Source organism: Struthio camelus, chromosome 1 (genome assembly GCF_040807025.1).
Source record: "Struthio camelus isolate bStrCam1 chromosome 1, bStrCam1.hap1, whole genome shotgun sequence".
Lineage (NCBI taxonomy): Eukaryota > Metazoa > Chordata > Aves > Struthioniformes > Struthionidae > Struthio > Struthio camelus.
Window position 1 is genome coordinate 111,375,261 of NC_090942.1, and position 15,319 is coordinate 111,390,579.

The 15,319-nt window shown below is 37.6% G+C and overlaps 1 protein-coding gene across 4 annotated transcripts in view; it reads right to left on the reverse strand.

The window, feature by feature from the left end:
• ROBO2 (roundabout guidance receptor 2) overlaps positions 1 to 15,319 on the reverse strand; it is a 1,122,084-nt gene that overhangs the window by 129,850 nt on the left and 976,915 nt on the right. For all 4 annotated transcript variants that reach the window (XM_068910773.1, XM_068910796.1, XM_068910762.1 and 1 more), the window contains one exon: positions 7,470 to 7,608. In XM_068910773.1, coding sequence (XP_068766874.1) covers positions 7,470 to 7,608 — 139 coding nt within the window. The remainder of the gene's footprint in view (positions 1 to 7,469; positions 7,609 to 15,319) is intronic.

Here is a 15,319-nt window from a genome sequence, read left to right on the forward strand (position 1 = left end):
GCTCCGAATATCACCAATGGTTCACATAGCATGAAGAGAAAACATAAGGCAGGACTGCTAGTTGACACAATTCCTTTATGGTTGTTGTCCATGGAGTTGTAAAGCTATTTTCCCAACCTTGACCCTTATGTAAGCAACTGGAGAGTGTTTTCATGAATCCACAAACAGACTGCCTGAAACAATAGCTCTTCTCCAGCTCTGTGGGGAGAACTGACACTTAACAAGAAGCCAATTTAAATGTCAGTGTTATTAACCATTTCTCTGCTGATCGGTTTAGCAGAGACATGCATCTAACACTTCTGTTGAAAGCATTCGATATTTAATACAAACTGGATGGGAAATAACTACTGGGTTAGACTTTAGACCTTTGGGATAACTATGGGATCATGCCTTTACAGGATACTATTCAATGCCACACCCTGAGAAATTTTAATTGTCAAAAACATTCTATTTTATGCTTTCATTCGGCCATGTATTCCCTCAGAAAATACTTACTGCAAGGACCATTTTCCCCTTACAGAACAGCAAGGGATCGCTGCCAGGTAAAATATCTATCAGACAAGGGGGATTCTTAATCAAGAGAACCAACAGGAGAAAGTTTCACAGTGGGGGTACATCATTTTGATGCGCTATACAGAAAAACAAATCAACCCGTGTCCCCTTCCTGCCTCACCCCCCCCCCCCCCCCCAATCTCTAAATGATATCTCTGGCTTAATAGGAGAAGATTCCTCCACTGAGTCGAACACAGCAGCTAACAAACATGCTTACACTGCCTTGTGTGGAAATCTACTCATGCTCTGTTAGGCTATATGGACTCTTTGTATGTTGTATTACAGCCTGCCATGTGCCAGTCATGTGCTATATTAAACCCTAGACAACAGCATCCTCTGGAAAACGCCTCTGCTCCCTCCAGATGTACATAAAGAATACAAATAGCATATTAAACCTCTTTCTTTCACTGTCTGCTTTTGACAAGCTATTAAGAACAACCAGTCTTCGCCCCTATGCTCCTCATAAAGGGAGTTAATCTCTCCTTGATGGTGAGCTTCAGAAACAAAAGATGGGCATGCAAACCATAGTGGATCTAACCAGAGGTGATGAATAGTACACGTGATATAGCTAATATGAAAAACATCCTTTTTCCCTGATCCCTTTTATTTAAAACTGTTAATTGGTATTAATTGCAATAGAAATTTGCTGAGGTAACCAAAGATTATATCCATTACTCTACTAAAACACAGTCTTTAATTAATTTTCAATACACATTAGACTGCATTTTGTTACAAGCTGCACAGAGATTAACTTAACCAAAGCACGCAGCACTGTAGTGTTATTAACTCATATTTCACTGAAAGGTCATTCTCCCTTTGGTTGTATCTAGAGGAGGCTGTAGTTAAATACTTCACTATCCCATCCACAGAATATAAATGGAATTAGGTAGCATTGCTTTTCCTCATACAATTCACAGTTACACTGTTTCTTAAATAGTACCTGCTCTCTAGCTTACAGAGCCCGATTCTGAGGTCATGGAGAAATGTAAATGCAAAACATCTTTGGCGATCACGTCTTTTCTGGATTCCCTTTTAAAAATCTAAGCTTTCTGAATTTAGCAGAATAAGATTAGGATAAATTGTACTTAAATCCTTCTCAAAGATCAGTTTTTGGTAGACAGTAAGAGTTCTTTAAAACCTTGTCATTTACCCTCAGTTCTGAGCCCACAAGACACTGTGGAGGAAAGCACGGAAATTATAGTACTTGCTGAAAATTCACGCATATCAGAAGCGTGACAGACAGAATTTCTGCCCAGAGTATGTGTATGCAATCACTTTCAGGCACAAAGAGGCCAGTTTTAAAAACACAGGAAGAATAACTTAGCTACAAAGGCTTCTGTTGTTGGAGCTAGCATATATCTCAGAATAAGTTAAGTAACTGTAACTAAACTTGTAACTGTAGTTAAGGTTCAGCTCATAGTGAACCACTTACAGCAGTTAATCAAAATAAACATAAAATCTGGGGTTCTCAGCAAATAGTGACAGTCTTTTTATATGTTTAAGAACATGGGTGATTTTCATCAACAGAAAATAATGTTTTTTTCTCATATGATTTTTAAGGAATATTCTTAATTTTTAGTAAACAAGAAAGCTTCTTGCATTGGTTAGAATTTCCACCGCTGTGTTTGGTTTAGTAACAATCTCTTAGCAACACACTTTGTGTAAACTACAGACCATTCCCATTCTGAAGTATCACTCAAGGTTTTTCTGCCGACTGTCTCCCATTGTGTGGGCGGCACGTAAAACAAATATCTCTTCCTGCTGGTGCATTTGCCACTTTTCATCTCTAGTACAATATTCATCTAATCAGATAGTGCCTGTAAATGCAACTTACAAGAGCAGGTTGTAATTTCATTAAAGATGTATTTATTGAGCTAAACCAGCTGTTCTGGGCTGGAATGCAAAAAAGGACCCGAGTGATTGCTACTCAGTCACTTTTAAGGCAACTGAAAAATACATTTGCTGAGCTAACCTCACTCTCCCAAAGAGATGGTACTGCTAGCTTTTTCTGTGTAAAAGGTTTAAACAGTTATTACAGTGTGTCATAAATTTTAACTTGTAATTGAAAATCTCTTCACTTCCTCAAGAAAAAAAAATTCTGTATTACTTGCTATGTAATTACAGGCTACACAGCTGCTCTCTTTGGCTTTGCTAGGAAATTTGAAGACATGAAACACTGCACAAGCCTTATTCAAATTTTATTAAACTGCTAGTCAAAGATATGTCACTCCCATACTGAAGGCTCACAAGTAACACCTTCTTCCTGTTCTTGGGACTTAAAAGCAGATGAATCCAGGCCATACTGAGTTAAAAGTCAGTACTGTATTTCCTCGCCATTTAGGACACCCCTTAGCAGGAGAGTATAATCTCTATTTCTGCCAAGCAGACATCAAAGGGAAAGCTAGCTACCTGAAAGTGTGACTGGAAAGAGTTCAGTGTATGAAGATTTAATTTTCAATAGATCCTGGTCATTCTGCATAGCCATCTTTGTCTCAGGTGCTTTCGTACAATTTTTTGCTGTTTATTTGTGTCACTTGTAATAATGAAGTAAGCATTATTCATGAAATAGTGAACCTAATATTGCAGCCAAAGGTATAAGACTAGTGACCCCACAATATTCTGTTCATCTTCAGCAGTTTGACATGTGTCATACTTGATTAACTATTCCCCTTGTCTTTGTGTACTGTGGAAGCTATGGTTTGATGTTGAATTTTTAGAGCAATTAAAACAAAATATACACCATGTATCTCTATGCTTAATTCACAATACATTTCTTGGGTCACTGGTTCAAAATGGACAGCTTCTGGAACAAAGCTTTACCCACCCCAGACCTTGCATTGTACTTTTAGTTTCCCTGTTGGTGCAATATCAATATTTTTAACAGCAAACCATTAATTTGCTGGGACTGCTTTAGAGTATAAAAAGAATTTTCAAATCTGAAGATTTAATTTAATTTATTATCACAAAAGAATTATGAACATGGTTAGCCTGTGTAGCATATTGCCACTGTTTCCATTTCCATCTATCCCTTCTTAACATCATCTTACCCTCGGATACGTAGAAAAGTGCCATGGTGTGTACCAAGGTCAGGTCTATCGGAATTTGGAAAAGTAACTTCCTTTGACTGTTACTGAGATGTATTTTTCACAGCCAATTTGAAAAGTTCTATAGGAACAAGAGGAATCACTTTAAGGTCTTAATTATGAAAATACAGACTATCACAGTTGCATTGGCTCGTTGATTCAAAATAGCTGAAATTTGGAATGAAGCTTTGCACACTCAGAACAACCTTATGTCCACCTATTTTCAGTTTTAAAGCATAATTGTTCAAAAATCTCTGGGTAATTATATAGACAATTCAACAAAATCCCTGAATTATGATTTTTAAATACTAGTATTTCCAAATATTCTAATCCATTTAGAAGTTCCTTTTTCTTTTCATTCAATCCAATTGCAGCTTGAGATGCAAGCAGCTCACCAGGGACCTTTATAATTAAAACTGTAATAGTCTGAAATTCTTTTCTAATTATTCCTCAACACACCAACTGGTGGAGCAATACTGTTTACATATGTCATTAGAACTTATTGTGATTATTTATTAACTCTTTGATCTTACACTGCTCATCAGGAAGGCTAAAAGGAAATAAGACTGAAAGATTGAGAGGGATTTTTGAAAGACTATATACCCAGTAACAGTGACTGTGGTACAGAATGAAATCTCCGCCATTCACCAGGAGCAAATTACAGAAACAGAATACACACAAAAAATTAAAAATTCAGTTTATCACACTTTGCTATCGCAGACGTGGACGCTTTTGAAAGTTGAACTAGCAGCAGAAAAACTAATAGATTTGTAATAATTGTTGTAACAAATACCTACTATAATCCTGCAGTAATTGAGGGATGAAGCCAAAAGGAAATTATTGAAAAAACAAAAATAGACAGACGTGCAAAAAATGTCATTAGCTGTGGAAAGAGGAAATTGACACTTAAGGCTGTAAGACAAAAGCTGTGCAGATCCGTTCAGAAGAAGGACTTATTTATGTGGAAAGAATAACAAAGGGAATTCTTTGAGGATTTCATATTTGACTGTAGATGTTATAATGCTTAAAATATAGAAGTTCAGAAGATGAAAGTTAATTTCCGTTTCATCTCAAAAAAAAAGAAAAAAGAAAAAAAAAGAAAGAAAAGCTCCCATTTCGTCAAGGAGGAAAACCTATCTTCTCAATTTATAAAATTGTCATATTATCACTTTCTCATCCATTCATTCAGACTACAGCGGGGCAAATTTCTTTGTCTACATTTTAAAAAATCAAGAAAAAAGCAACAGCTTTTCTTCCAGATATCCCAATTTTTGCTTCCTTGTTTAAATATCACATGGCACAGTTTGGAAACTTCCACTCTTGGGTGATGAAGACTCTGCTGATGTTTATAGTTATATAAATAATACATTTATTTTAGAAAGTAAAGCATATAGTCTTGATTATCAGAGGTATTTGCTTCTAAAGTGAAGATATTGAACTAGATAGCCACAATATATATGGTTCAGGTGGTGCTAAGCCCCTACACCAGCAGCAGCAATGGCAATCCTCCATCAGGTGACGTGGTTTCTAGCATGGATTCTGCACTGTCACCCCTTCCTTGCCCATCCCTATGATATTCTGGGAAGCAGACATGAATAAAAACATATTCCCACTTTCCATTTTTAGATGCCCAAACACAGGTAATGCAGTGTTAAACAGCAGTGTGAAAACATAACAAAACTTTGTGGTAGTTTCTGTTGATTATTATGAGAAATTATCTGAGCAACCTCCCCTTCTTCTAGTTAAAAGCACAGTGAAAATTCTTCTAATGCTTCCTATTTCATTTCTTCTTCCTTCGAGATCATGAACGAACAGAAAAACAACCTTAGAATGCATAGTACTAATACTATGTTTTTCACAGTAAAGCATAAAAGAGAAAGACGGAACAAAGCCATTAAAAGCAAATTAACTCATGGAACATGCAACTTAATCAAAGGCACTGTCAGTACATCATGTATTATTTCTACTTATGAGACCTAAAAAGATTCATGATTTAAAACAACAGCAGCAGTGAAATGGCAAGATTAAATCACTGAAGCACAACATATTCACTATAGGTTACTCTACAATGCACAGTTAAGCAGTACGCAAAGAGAAAAATTTATCCTGACATCAGAAAGTCTGCTCTTCCAAATAATATTTTATGCTTTGGATGCATACACATCTATCAGTGTAATTAATAAGAAAACTATGACAATTTTTAAATTTGTTTTAAATTGTGAAGAAAGATAAATTTAAAAAATAAATATGTAAAGAAATATGTTTTTTCTGCATTATGTATCACTAAATAATTACATCAATCTATTTAAATGAATGATTGCGTATTCAAAGAAGATATATACAGAGTTGAGGCTGTGGAAACTGACATAGGCATTCTCCAATTTCATTTTTGTGATTTCATTAAATATTTTGATATTGAGAAACAAAAGATTATAAACTCAAGATGTAAACATGACAAAGTGCTGCTGTGTGGCTATCAGGAACTTTGCCACTGGTTTTCATGAAATTATAAGTGATACTGAATGTCATATTTAGCAATTGGAGGAAGACTGCCAGATAACAGTCTTAGCACATTTCACCGTGTTGGGGTGAACACATACGGCTTGCCGTGATAAAGAAAGCTGACAGCAACGTCTAACTTGTTTTAGTTAGGCCCAATCTAAGTGTGCTGTGAGCACGCTACTAATAAACACTGATAGGATCAAACGAGTCACAAACGTCATTGCAGCTGCTCTGTCTTGAAGATCATGATTGGAGGAGCAGAAATAACGCTGGCAGCCAGCCTACATAAAATAAGACCAGTGTTTACAGCACTCATTCAACAGAACAGAAGACCTGGATTTCTCCCTTTCTTCAATTTATGTCTACAACATTCTAGGAATGACCAATGCTAATGCAACAGAACCACCAACTGTGACAGGAGCAAAAGGTACTCTTCACCTCTCCTGTTGAATTTAATTGCACTGAGCAAAAAACGACACAGGATTCACAGGGTCTAAAGCAGAAGACAGGCTAGGGAGAAGCAGAAGACAGGCTAGGGAGATGTGGATTCTCACTCCTGTTCCTAGACCTATTTCTGTTTTGAGATTTTTTTAATCTAGGTTCAGCACCTATTACAGAAAGAGTTTCAGAAAGCCAGGACCAAACTCTGTTCTGTTAGCTGAAAGGAGTCAAGTAAATTTAGTGTCCTCTTATAAGACAGACTCCCACCCTCCTGATCACTCAAGAATTGCTCTACATCTGTTTCAGATTAAATGAATCTTTTTTGAACATAATGGGTCTGTTCCAGATGAAGCATTTCAACTTTATTTTCCACTTCTGACTGTTCCCTTATTTCCACAAGAGGAAGATTTCTTTCTGACACGCAGCAGATACTGCTGAGGGTGCCAGCAAAGCCTGCCCCAGTGTTCTGCTTCCAAGTCATTCAGCCAGTGTGACGGAGCAGCTCTGCAACTCTCTGGCCAAGTTTTCTCCCTTTTGATATCACCACATTATTATTAAGGCTAGTAATAGTAGCCTTACTAGCGTGTACCTGAAACGTTTTTACTTTCCTCCAGCAAATTCAGTGAACACCCCAATATTCACAACAGCTCTGCATCAATTTCTTTCCTTCCACAGGAATCCATTACCTTCATAATGCAACTTAGAATAGGTTCCCCTCCTCTGCTGGTTCTGGACCACATTTTACAGTGCCAGAAATTACAAAGGCCAGAAATACAGAAAATAAAACTTTCCTATAATTTCCGATAACAAGCGATATGTATTAGGGAGCGATTCCAGAATTACTCAGCGATCGAAATGCGAAAGCGTTGAGAACGCAAACGTGACTCTCACCTGCCTCTCGGCAAATCTGCATCGTCTTTCTTCCACCGGACGGTGGGCTGTGGGTCGCCCTGCACCTGGCACCGGAACTCCACTGCCTCCTCCTCCAGCACCACCTGGTTAATCGGTCTCCGGAGAAACGTGGGCCGCTCTTGAAAGAGACATGAAAATTCCTTCAGTGAGTCACAGTGTCGAAACTAAAACTTTTGACTTTTCAGCATCTTTTTGTTTACCAACTCACAGAATGAAGAAAGGAGGCTGAGCTCCACAAATTCAGACAAGTGGAACTGATGATGTGCATAAACAGCTCGAGAGACGACTGCCAGATCGGAGAGGCAGTGGCTGTCATATCCGGCCCTAATGTACAAATTGAATGCCACCGGAATGAAGTGTATGCTAGAACTGACTGCCCAGCTGTCACACCAACGGAGAAGTCTTCAAAATTGTGCCCTTCTGTGTGAATGTTTTGGCTCTGCACCATGCATGCACGGAGTGTGATTTAAAAGCTGCTGTCGGCTCTAAGAATATATGAGTTGTCAATGGAGAAATCCTGCCTGTGGCAATAATCAATATCTTGATGCTTTGGAGGAAAACAAACTCTTTTATGCACCTCAGCCGATTGTGTACTATTGTACAGAGGTCAAATCTTCCCTGGTCTCCACCACTAACTCCACCATGGAAAACTAAATTAAGCTCTGAATAGTAAGTTCTGTTTACCCTTGTTATGTTAGCCTGCACAGCTACAAATATTATTAATCATCATAATATTGCACAGGCCTGCTTAAAATCCAGATGCAGAGCCACAATCTGATCTCAGTTATACTGGTACAAATTCAAAGCACCGGTAATTTCATTTGAAAGGATGACACTGGGGTTAGTTTCCAAGGTGCCTTTGGACTGCACAAATTTTGTTCTGTCCTCTTCTGCCCACACTTTTATTGCCATAAATCATTTATGCCAGAGATAAATCATTATAAGATTGAGTTATATGAAGCAGTATCTCCACTCAAGAGTGGTATTCATTTTAAAGATATTTAAAATTGGTTACACACTATGTATCACCTTTTATTCTCAGCAACTTCAATGATATGACCTCACTTAAAATATTATTCAAAATTCACACATATGTAAGCAATACCAGATTGACCCAAACTGTCTTGGTAACCACAGAACTGAGTTTATAGGTTGGCTATCCATGCTTATTATACACCAATACAAAACATTAAAACAACATTAATAAGGTTGCAAATCAAGCATGCAGCACCTAGGAAGTGCCAGAGTTATGGCTCTCTACAAGTCCTTTAATCACTCCATATATGATCATATACTATTTTTTCCCTAAACATTTCTGGATTGTTGGTATTCATTTTAATGCAAAGGTGTTTAATACTGTTCAGTGGGTGGCCTCCTGTCATATTACTCAAGCCTCACTCCAAAGACAGAATTATTAATTTCCTCATGACCTCAATTACACCTTTTGTAATGCTTCATAAACAAATCGCTTATTTTCACAACTCCTCTCTGAGGCGTGATGGAGAACTAAGAAAGGAAGGTAATAATATCTCCTAAATGTGTGTATGCTCAACTTGAGACACAGAACAGCTAACGTTTTTTGAGAATTGAGTGTTCTTTTTGTATGTTCACAGCTTAGCTTCCATTGAATTCAGTCACAGCCGGTAAAATGTTCAGCTCTTCTACAAATCAGAATCCTAAGTCAGAAAATGAGCAACACAAAAATGGTGACCACCTATTAATAATTTAAATGAATTACACAGCATCCCATAGGAACCCCGTTACACCATCAGGGATACTCATTAGCAGAGAAGAATATATTTTGTCAGCAGAAGACCAGACACACTCAAGAATCTATAGCTCTTTTCAAGATGCTGGAGATAAAAACAGGTCTAAGGAGCAGAGCTGCTTCTGCTCGTCTCTGCCATGACATTGCTCTTGTGCTGCTCTTCATCTTGCCTGTTCTCCAGCCCACTCTGACAGGTCCCAGCAGCTCTTGGCAAGTAAGTTCCGTTCTAGTCTTCCTCTCCACCTTGAAATCTCTGGCTTTATTCTCTGTTTCAAGTCTTTGTATCAGCTACACCCAGTCTTCTCTACAGCTCCTTGTCTTGAGTTTCCTTAAATAGGCAGTCTCTCTTCATCATCAGATTTTTCCTTCTCTGTGCACCTGTTTCAATCTCCTGCCTATTCCCAGCCTCCAGCTAGGTTTGGTCCTATGTATCTTGTCCAGCCCGTGTCAGTGCTTCAAACCCCTTCTTCTTCTGGTCACTAATTTTGCCAATTTTTCCAGCTGCAGCCTGGTTCCACAGCTGATTTGTCTCCTCCTAGCCCAGAATATTGCTGTTCACAGCTTGTGCCCCGCAAGCGTGCAACTCCAGTCTTCCGTCCAACTAGCCATGCCTCTTGACTTCTTCATGTCTTACAGCAAACTGACTCTCTTCTGCTCTGCATTTGAATTACACTCGAACTGCACTGGAGCTTCTTTCCTCTGTGCCTCTCAGAACACTAACAAGAAGAATTGTCTGAAGTAACCAAGCATCACCCTGGGAGACTGACAGGACTACCGAACTGCAGTTGCAGGAAAAATGCTGTTAAGAACTACACTCTATCTATCTGGTCTCTGTGGAGTATGAATTGATGATTGTTTTTTTCCAAGAGGCTCATAATTAACTAAATTTGGTCAAAATTACTTGGAAAAGCCAAAGATTACATCCCTGGCATAGTAGTTATTTCCTGTCAAACTTTAGGCCCCTTTTGTTAGGTATGAGGGACCTGCATTTTCTCAGAACAAAAATCTTCAACAATTCCTCTCCCTTGAATCCTTCCTCAATTCCCTCCAATTACATCTTTCACCTCCCAACTGCAGGGACTTGTCTTGAGCTATCACATTTTCCTTTTTCAGCACTCTTAGAAAAGAACGAACTCTTTTGGTAAAGTTAAAAAAAAATAAGGTGAAGGACATATCAGGCATAGAAAACTTTGGATAAAGCACTTTTGGTCTGGCAAACTTATTCAAACTGAACAAAGTAACTAGAATAATAGTTGTTAACCTTAACGATAAGCAATATCCTTGGTCTGTCTGTAATTATGTGGATCTAAAAGGAAATATATTAATGAAACTTTCTGTAGGTTTGCAACAATCTTATTCACAACTTCGTAGCTAAAGGAGCTCAGCCCTAACCCTGTTCTGAGCTCAAACATAATACACTCTACATTTCAGATGATCCTGAACTAGGATATTCAGATCCAGAACAGCATCCTCACAGGTTGAGGTGATTTAGAGGCCCTGTATCAGTCATATAATTTTAAATAACTCTGCATATGCCTGCATGCTTACTTACTCTGTGAGTAAAAAGTATTTTAGATCATGTTTATAAAAGCTGCCTGTAAACATCTAGGGAACTAATGCATGCATATTTATGAAATTGCTACTTGTGGCTATAAATGTTTCTTTACAGAAGATGAGAAAATAGAAAATAAACTCCTATTACATTTTGAGAAGAACAAAGTTGATGAGGCAGGAAGTGGTCCAAAGGCCATTAGGTAAATCACTCGATTCTATATCAAGGCAATTTAAGAGTATTCATGTTTCTTTCAGACCAGTTTATCAAAATTGTGTATTTTCCACAACAGTTGAGAATTTGCTAGAAAATAAATGGCTATGTAAGTACAGATCACAGTTATCAAGGACATGCAAATTACAATAACTGTTATTTCCATTTTGCCATCATCTCTGCATTTTGCACAGTGTGAATCAGGAAAGAACAAGTTATCTCTCATGTTGTTTCCTGCATTTGTATCACTCAGACAACCCCTTGAATATGTCCAATAGCTAATTATACAGCTATAAAGTGATCAGAGTGAATGCCATTGCCAATGCAATTAACATTCTTCATGTGAGATTAACAGGATTTGAGTCACCTGCTTAAGTTGCTTACAATGTTAATCTCTCAGGAGACAGAGCAGTGCTTGCTTGAGCATGCTAAATAAAGAAGGTTTCCTCACACATCCAGGTCAAATATAGTTCCAAAGCCAAACCTGAAAAAATCGCTCTTGACTTTTTCCTTTTTAAACCGTTTGCCCATTAAAAAAGCCTTGTGGTATAATTAAACGTTGTTACTTTGTCAAAGTATTTAGAATATAATATATTTGAGGAACACCATGAAAAAGTGAAAAAATTAATATTACAGACATATACAATTTTTTTAAATATAGCTATTTAATAAGCTTTCACTGAGTAAATAAAGTCTCCACTGCCCAGACTTTCTCTGATGAATATTAAAAATTTTTAACGGAACTATAAAATAGGTCACGGTTATATGTCATGTCAACCAGCTGTGCTATTACTACGGTGACCTTTATAACTTCAGAAGAATAAACTTTGCTTGCAGTTATAAAAGGGGATTGTTAATGCAATCGGGACAGACACCCACAATATGTTGCAGTGCTTGAGATAGGCACTGCAAGAAAACCTGAGTTAAATAGTTCAAGGATATAAGTCTAGAGAATCCATTCTAACTTGAAAAACAGAATCCTTTCCTTGCTTTGGGTGCTGCCTCAAGTTAACCCCAGAACTCAATTGTTCCTCTATTTAACAATCGGTGTGTGTATCAGAGTCCATTAGAGAGACTCTGATGACCTTCAGATGTATTACTGCCCTTTCTCTGTTCCTCAAAAACTTAGACAACCATATATGGGACCTCAATCTAATTAAAATGATCCTAACTACCTTAATATATTTTCTCTGCTGAGGCAACCGCTGGAGTGTAGGATTTGATTGTCCCTATAATGTAGAGACTCAATCTGATTTAGAACTGTTTTCTCCTTCTTTCCTGGAGAGAAGGCATCATTTTTTTAAAATGCTTTCCTATTCTAGAAAGAAGCATTAAAACCTATATTAAAAGGCTCAGCTTGGAGAAGGATTTAATAGTAAATTTTTTTTTTTAAAAAAAAAGAAGAAATAAGCAACCAACAACAAACTTCTGTCTCCTTTTTTCATCCTAGAGTTATGATATAAAGGAAAAAAAGTAAAACTAAATTGACAGAAATAAGTTTCACTTCAGAACACCGTCGATATAGCAGATATGTCATTAACCACAACATGATCTGAGGCTTTTGGATTTTCTCCTCTAACATCATGCCATCTAGAACAAACTACTTCTGGAACTATTGTATCTCTTTCAACTTGACAATTTCTGGAGAACGTAAATATGTATTCCAGAATCAGGCAAAAATACTACTTCATCCCACAGGACCTTATTAGCCGAAAAAAGATTCAGGTACCAAGGCTAGTCAAAGATTTTTTTTTAGACTAATCAAAGATTAGTCTAAAATAATCTTTAATATGGCTGTATTGATGTATCTTTTAAGATCTTTTTGTCCTTTTCTTAGTTATGCTTCATGTTCTTTTGAGGCGTTTCTAAATGTATTTCAGTCGTCTTCCGCTGCCTGTTGCCAGCCTCCTGAAGTCAATATATTAAAGGCTTCCATTGATTCCACTGGGCTTCAGAATCAATATACAAGATACACCTTTGTACATTCTTTACAAACTTGCTTTTTAAGTTCAAATGAATCAAAAGGAGTTTGAAATAATTAAACCATCTTGAAAACTTGAGAACGGCGCAATAGCATGACAAAATGGCAAAAGATTAGTTAAATGGTAATCCTTACTTTATTTAATTTCTGGCGTCATACTAGGTAGCCAAGTATGAGCCACATACCAAGATTTCTTACACATTGAATCATGAACCTGTTTCTGTTTTGCATCTGGCTTGAATTCTGTTCAACCAGGGGATACGAGCCCAAACGCAAGTAAACCAGCCTAATTTGTATCACTTACACTTCTGAATCTGGCCTTTAGAATAGAGTATGTTCATAATAATAGAGTACTAAGCTGCCTCTTTCTGTGAACGTTAGGATTGATGGATTGCTTATTAACTTTCTTTAAAGGCCACCTTTATCATCTTGTTCTGCTCCAAGATTAAACCTTGGAGCCCCATAAAGGCAAAAACTAGCAGTAGTGCTTGGAAGAGAGGACTAAAAAAATCTAATGGCATCAGTGTCACTATTCAAAACACAGGAATAATTTTCGGAAGCCCTGCTTATACAATCAGTTTGCTTTATGACATTTTATTGTGAAAGTTTGGTAATTTTCTGCTCGTAGATGAATCATGACCGGGGAACAAAAGAAATGCAGTCCGATCAGATACCTACAACATGCTGGAAATCATTTGCGGATTAGAGCCTCCTACTTGCTTAAAATTATGTTTCCTATGCAGATAGGGTGGAAAAAAACCAGTTTGTGAAAGTTCTGTATTCATGTATTATCTATAACCATTCCTCAGTAAAGGCTATTGAACGAGTACATTTTGACATCCTGCACATAGGAAGCTTTTCTTTTCTCCTCCCGCTTCTTTCCAAGGTTTTCACTGACCTTCAATTTTTTATTTTTTTTAAGTCAAGAAAGGTGTAATATTTTAGGCTAGGCTTCCCTGTTGTTCCTATCAGGCCACCAGTTACCACCAACACTGGCTCAGGTTTTCCAGAGGCGATGCCTCTAGCTAGATTTATTGCACAAAGAACCAGAGCTCTGTTATGAGTGACATGCAGAAATTAGCTTCAGGTACTACAGAAAAGCTTGCAGAGCCAATAGTAACAAGTGGCTGACTCCTGGGAAGGTTTAAGAACTAGTGTGAAACAGTCCCATTTCCTGCAGAGCAGTGTGTTTACTAAGACCTCCTTCATAGGGGAGAAAGGGATTTTGGGTTGATTATTTGGAAAAGGAGTAGAGAGGTTAATAATCTGCTAATTAATATACATCACGCTCCAGAATGAGCACCAGCTGTTGGCTAGCCAGACACATTATTCAATCCTCAAAGTCTCTCCCTTAACATACCTTCATTTTAACTATAAAGCCTATGTTCAAACACACTCAGAACAGCTGAAGTTGGGCACCTGAATAATATTTAAGCATTATGGTATTTTTAGCATATTTTTCTCCACAGTTGCACTATTCCCATGCTTCCCAAACCCGTGAGTTGGACGCTTTGTGCTTGCAGAGGAAGACTAGGAACTTAAAAGATAACCAGACCTTTTGCCCACATTCAGTAAAGCTAATCTGAACCTGCACAACCCCTCTGTTGTTTCCTAGAGCTGCTGGATTTATTCTGTATGCTCAAACTGATTGTAGTGTCCAATACACACATTGCTTCTTGGAAACATAATGGAGGGTGCTCTCCAGCACACCAGGCAGGCACACACACAGGCTCCTGCCTACAGTCCAGGGCTGGGTGCAGTTGGGAAGGGGTACAACTCTGCTGCTAACTGGTGGAAGGCAAATCCAAGGCACCTTCTTTCCTATGGAGCAGACCAGAACTAACCTGGACACATCTATATGGTGAGCCCAATATGCTAACATTTTAGATAGGAGGAAACCTAAGTAGAAGAGGCATTTTAGATACAATTTAGGGAATTTTAGATAGACTAACATAGTTATGAAAGAAGTGAAACTTATTATTTCATTTATTGCTGACTTTGTTCAGTACTTGCAAATAGACTTAGATTGTATTTTACCAGTTGATTGCTATGATTAAATCCTGTAACAATTTTTCAGAATGTTGTAATTGACTATATCACATTTTACATACCACAGCAAACCTCATACTTTTCAGATCTCTGCAGGATATGAAATTACATGCGTATTTCATAATTGTTATTCCTACAGTTCAATGCTTTTTAACAAATTATTTTCTTAAGGATTTCTTAAGGCTTTGTAGTTTAGGACTGCAATCTGCTTGCTATCCACAGGGAGTATTATCAGAGATTACCAGTACTTAAACTGATGAAGAAGA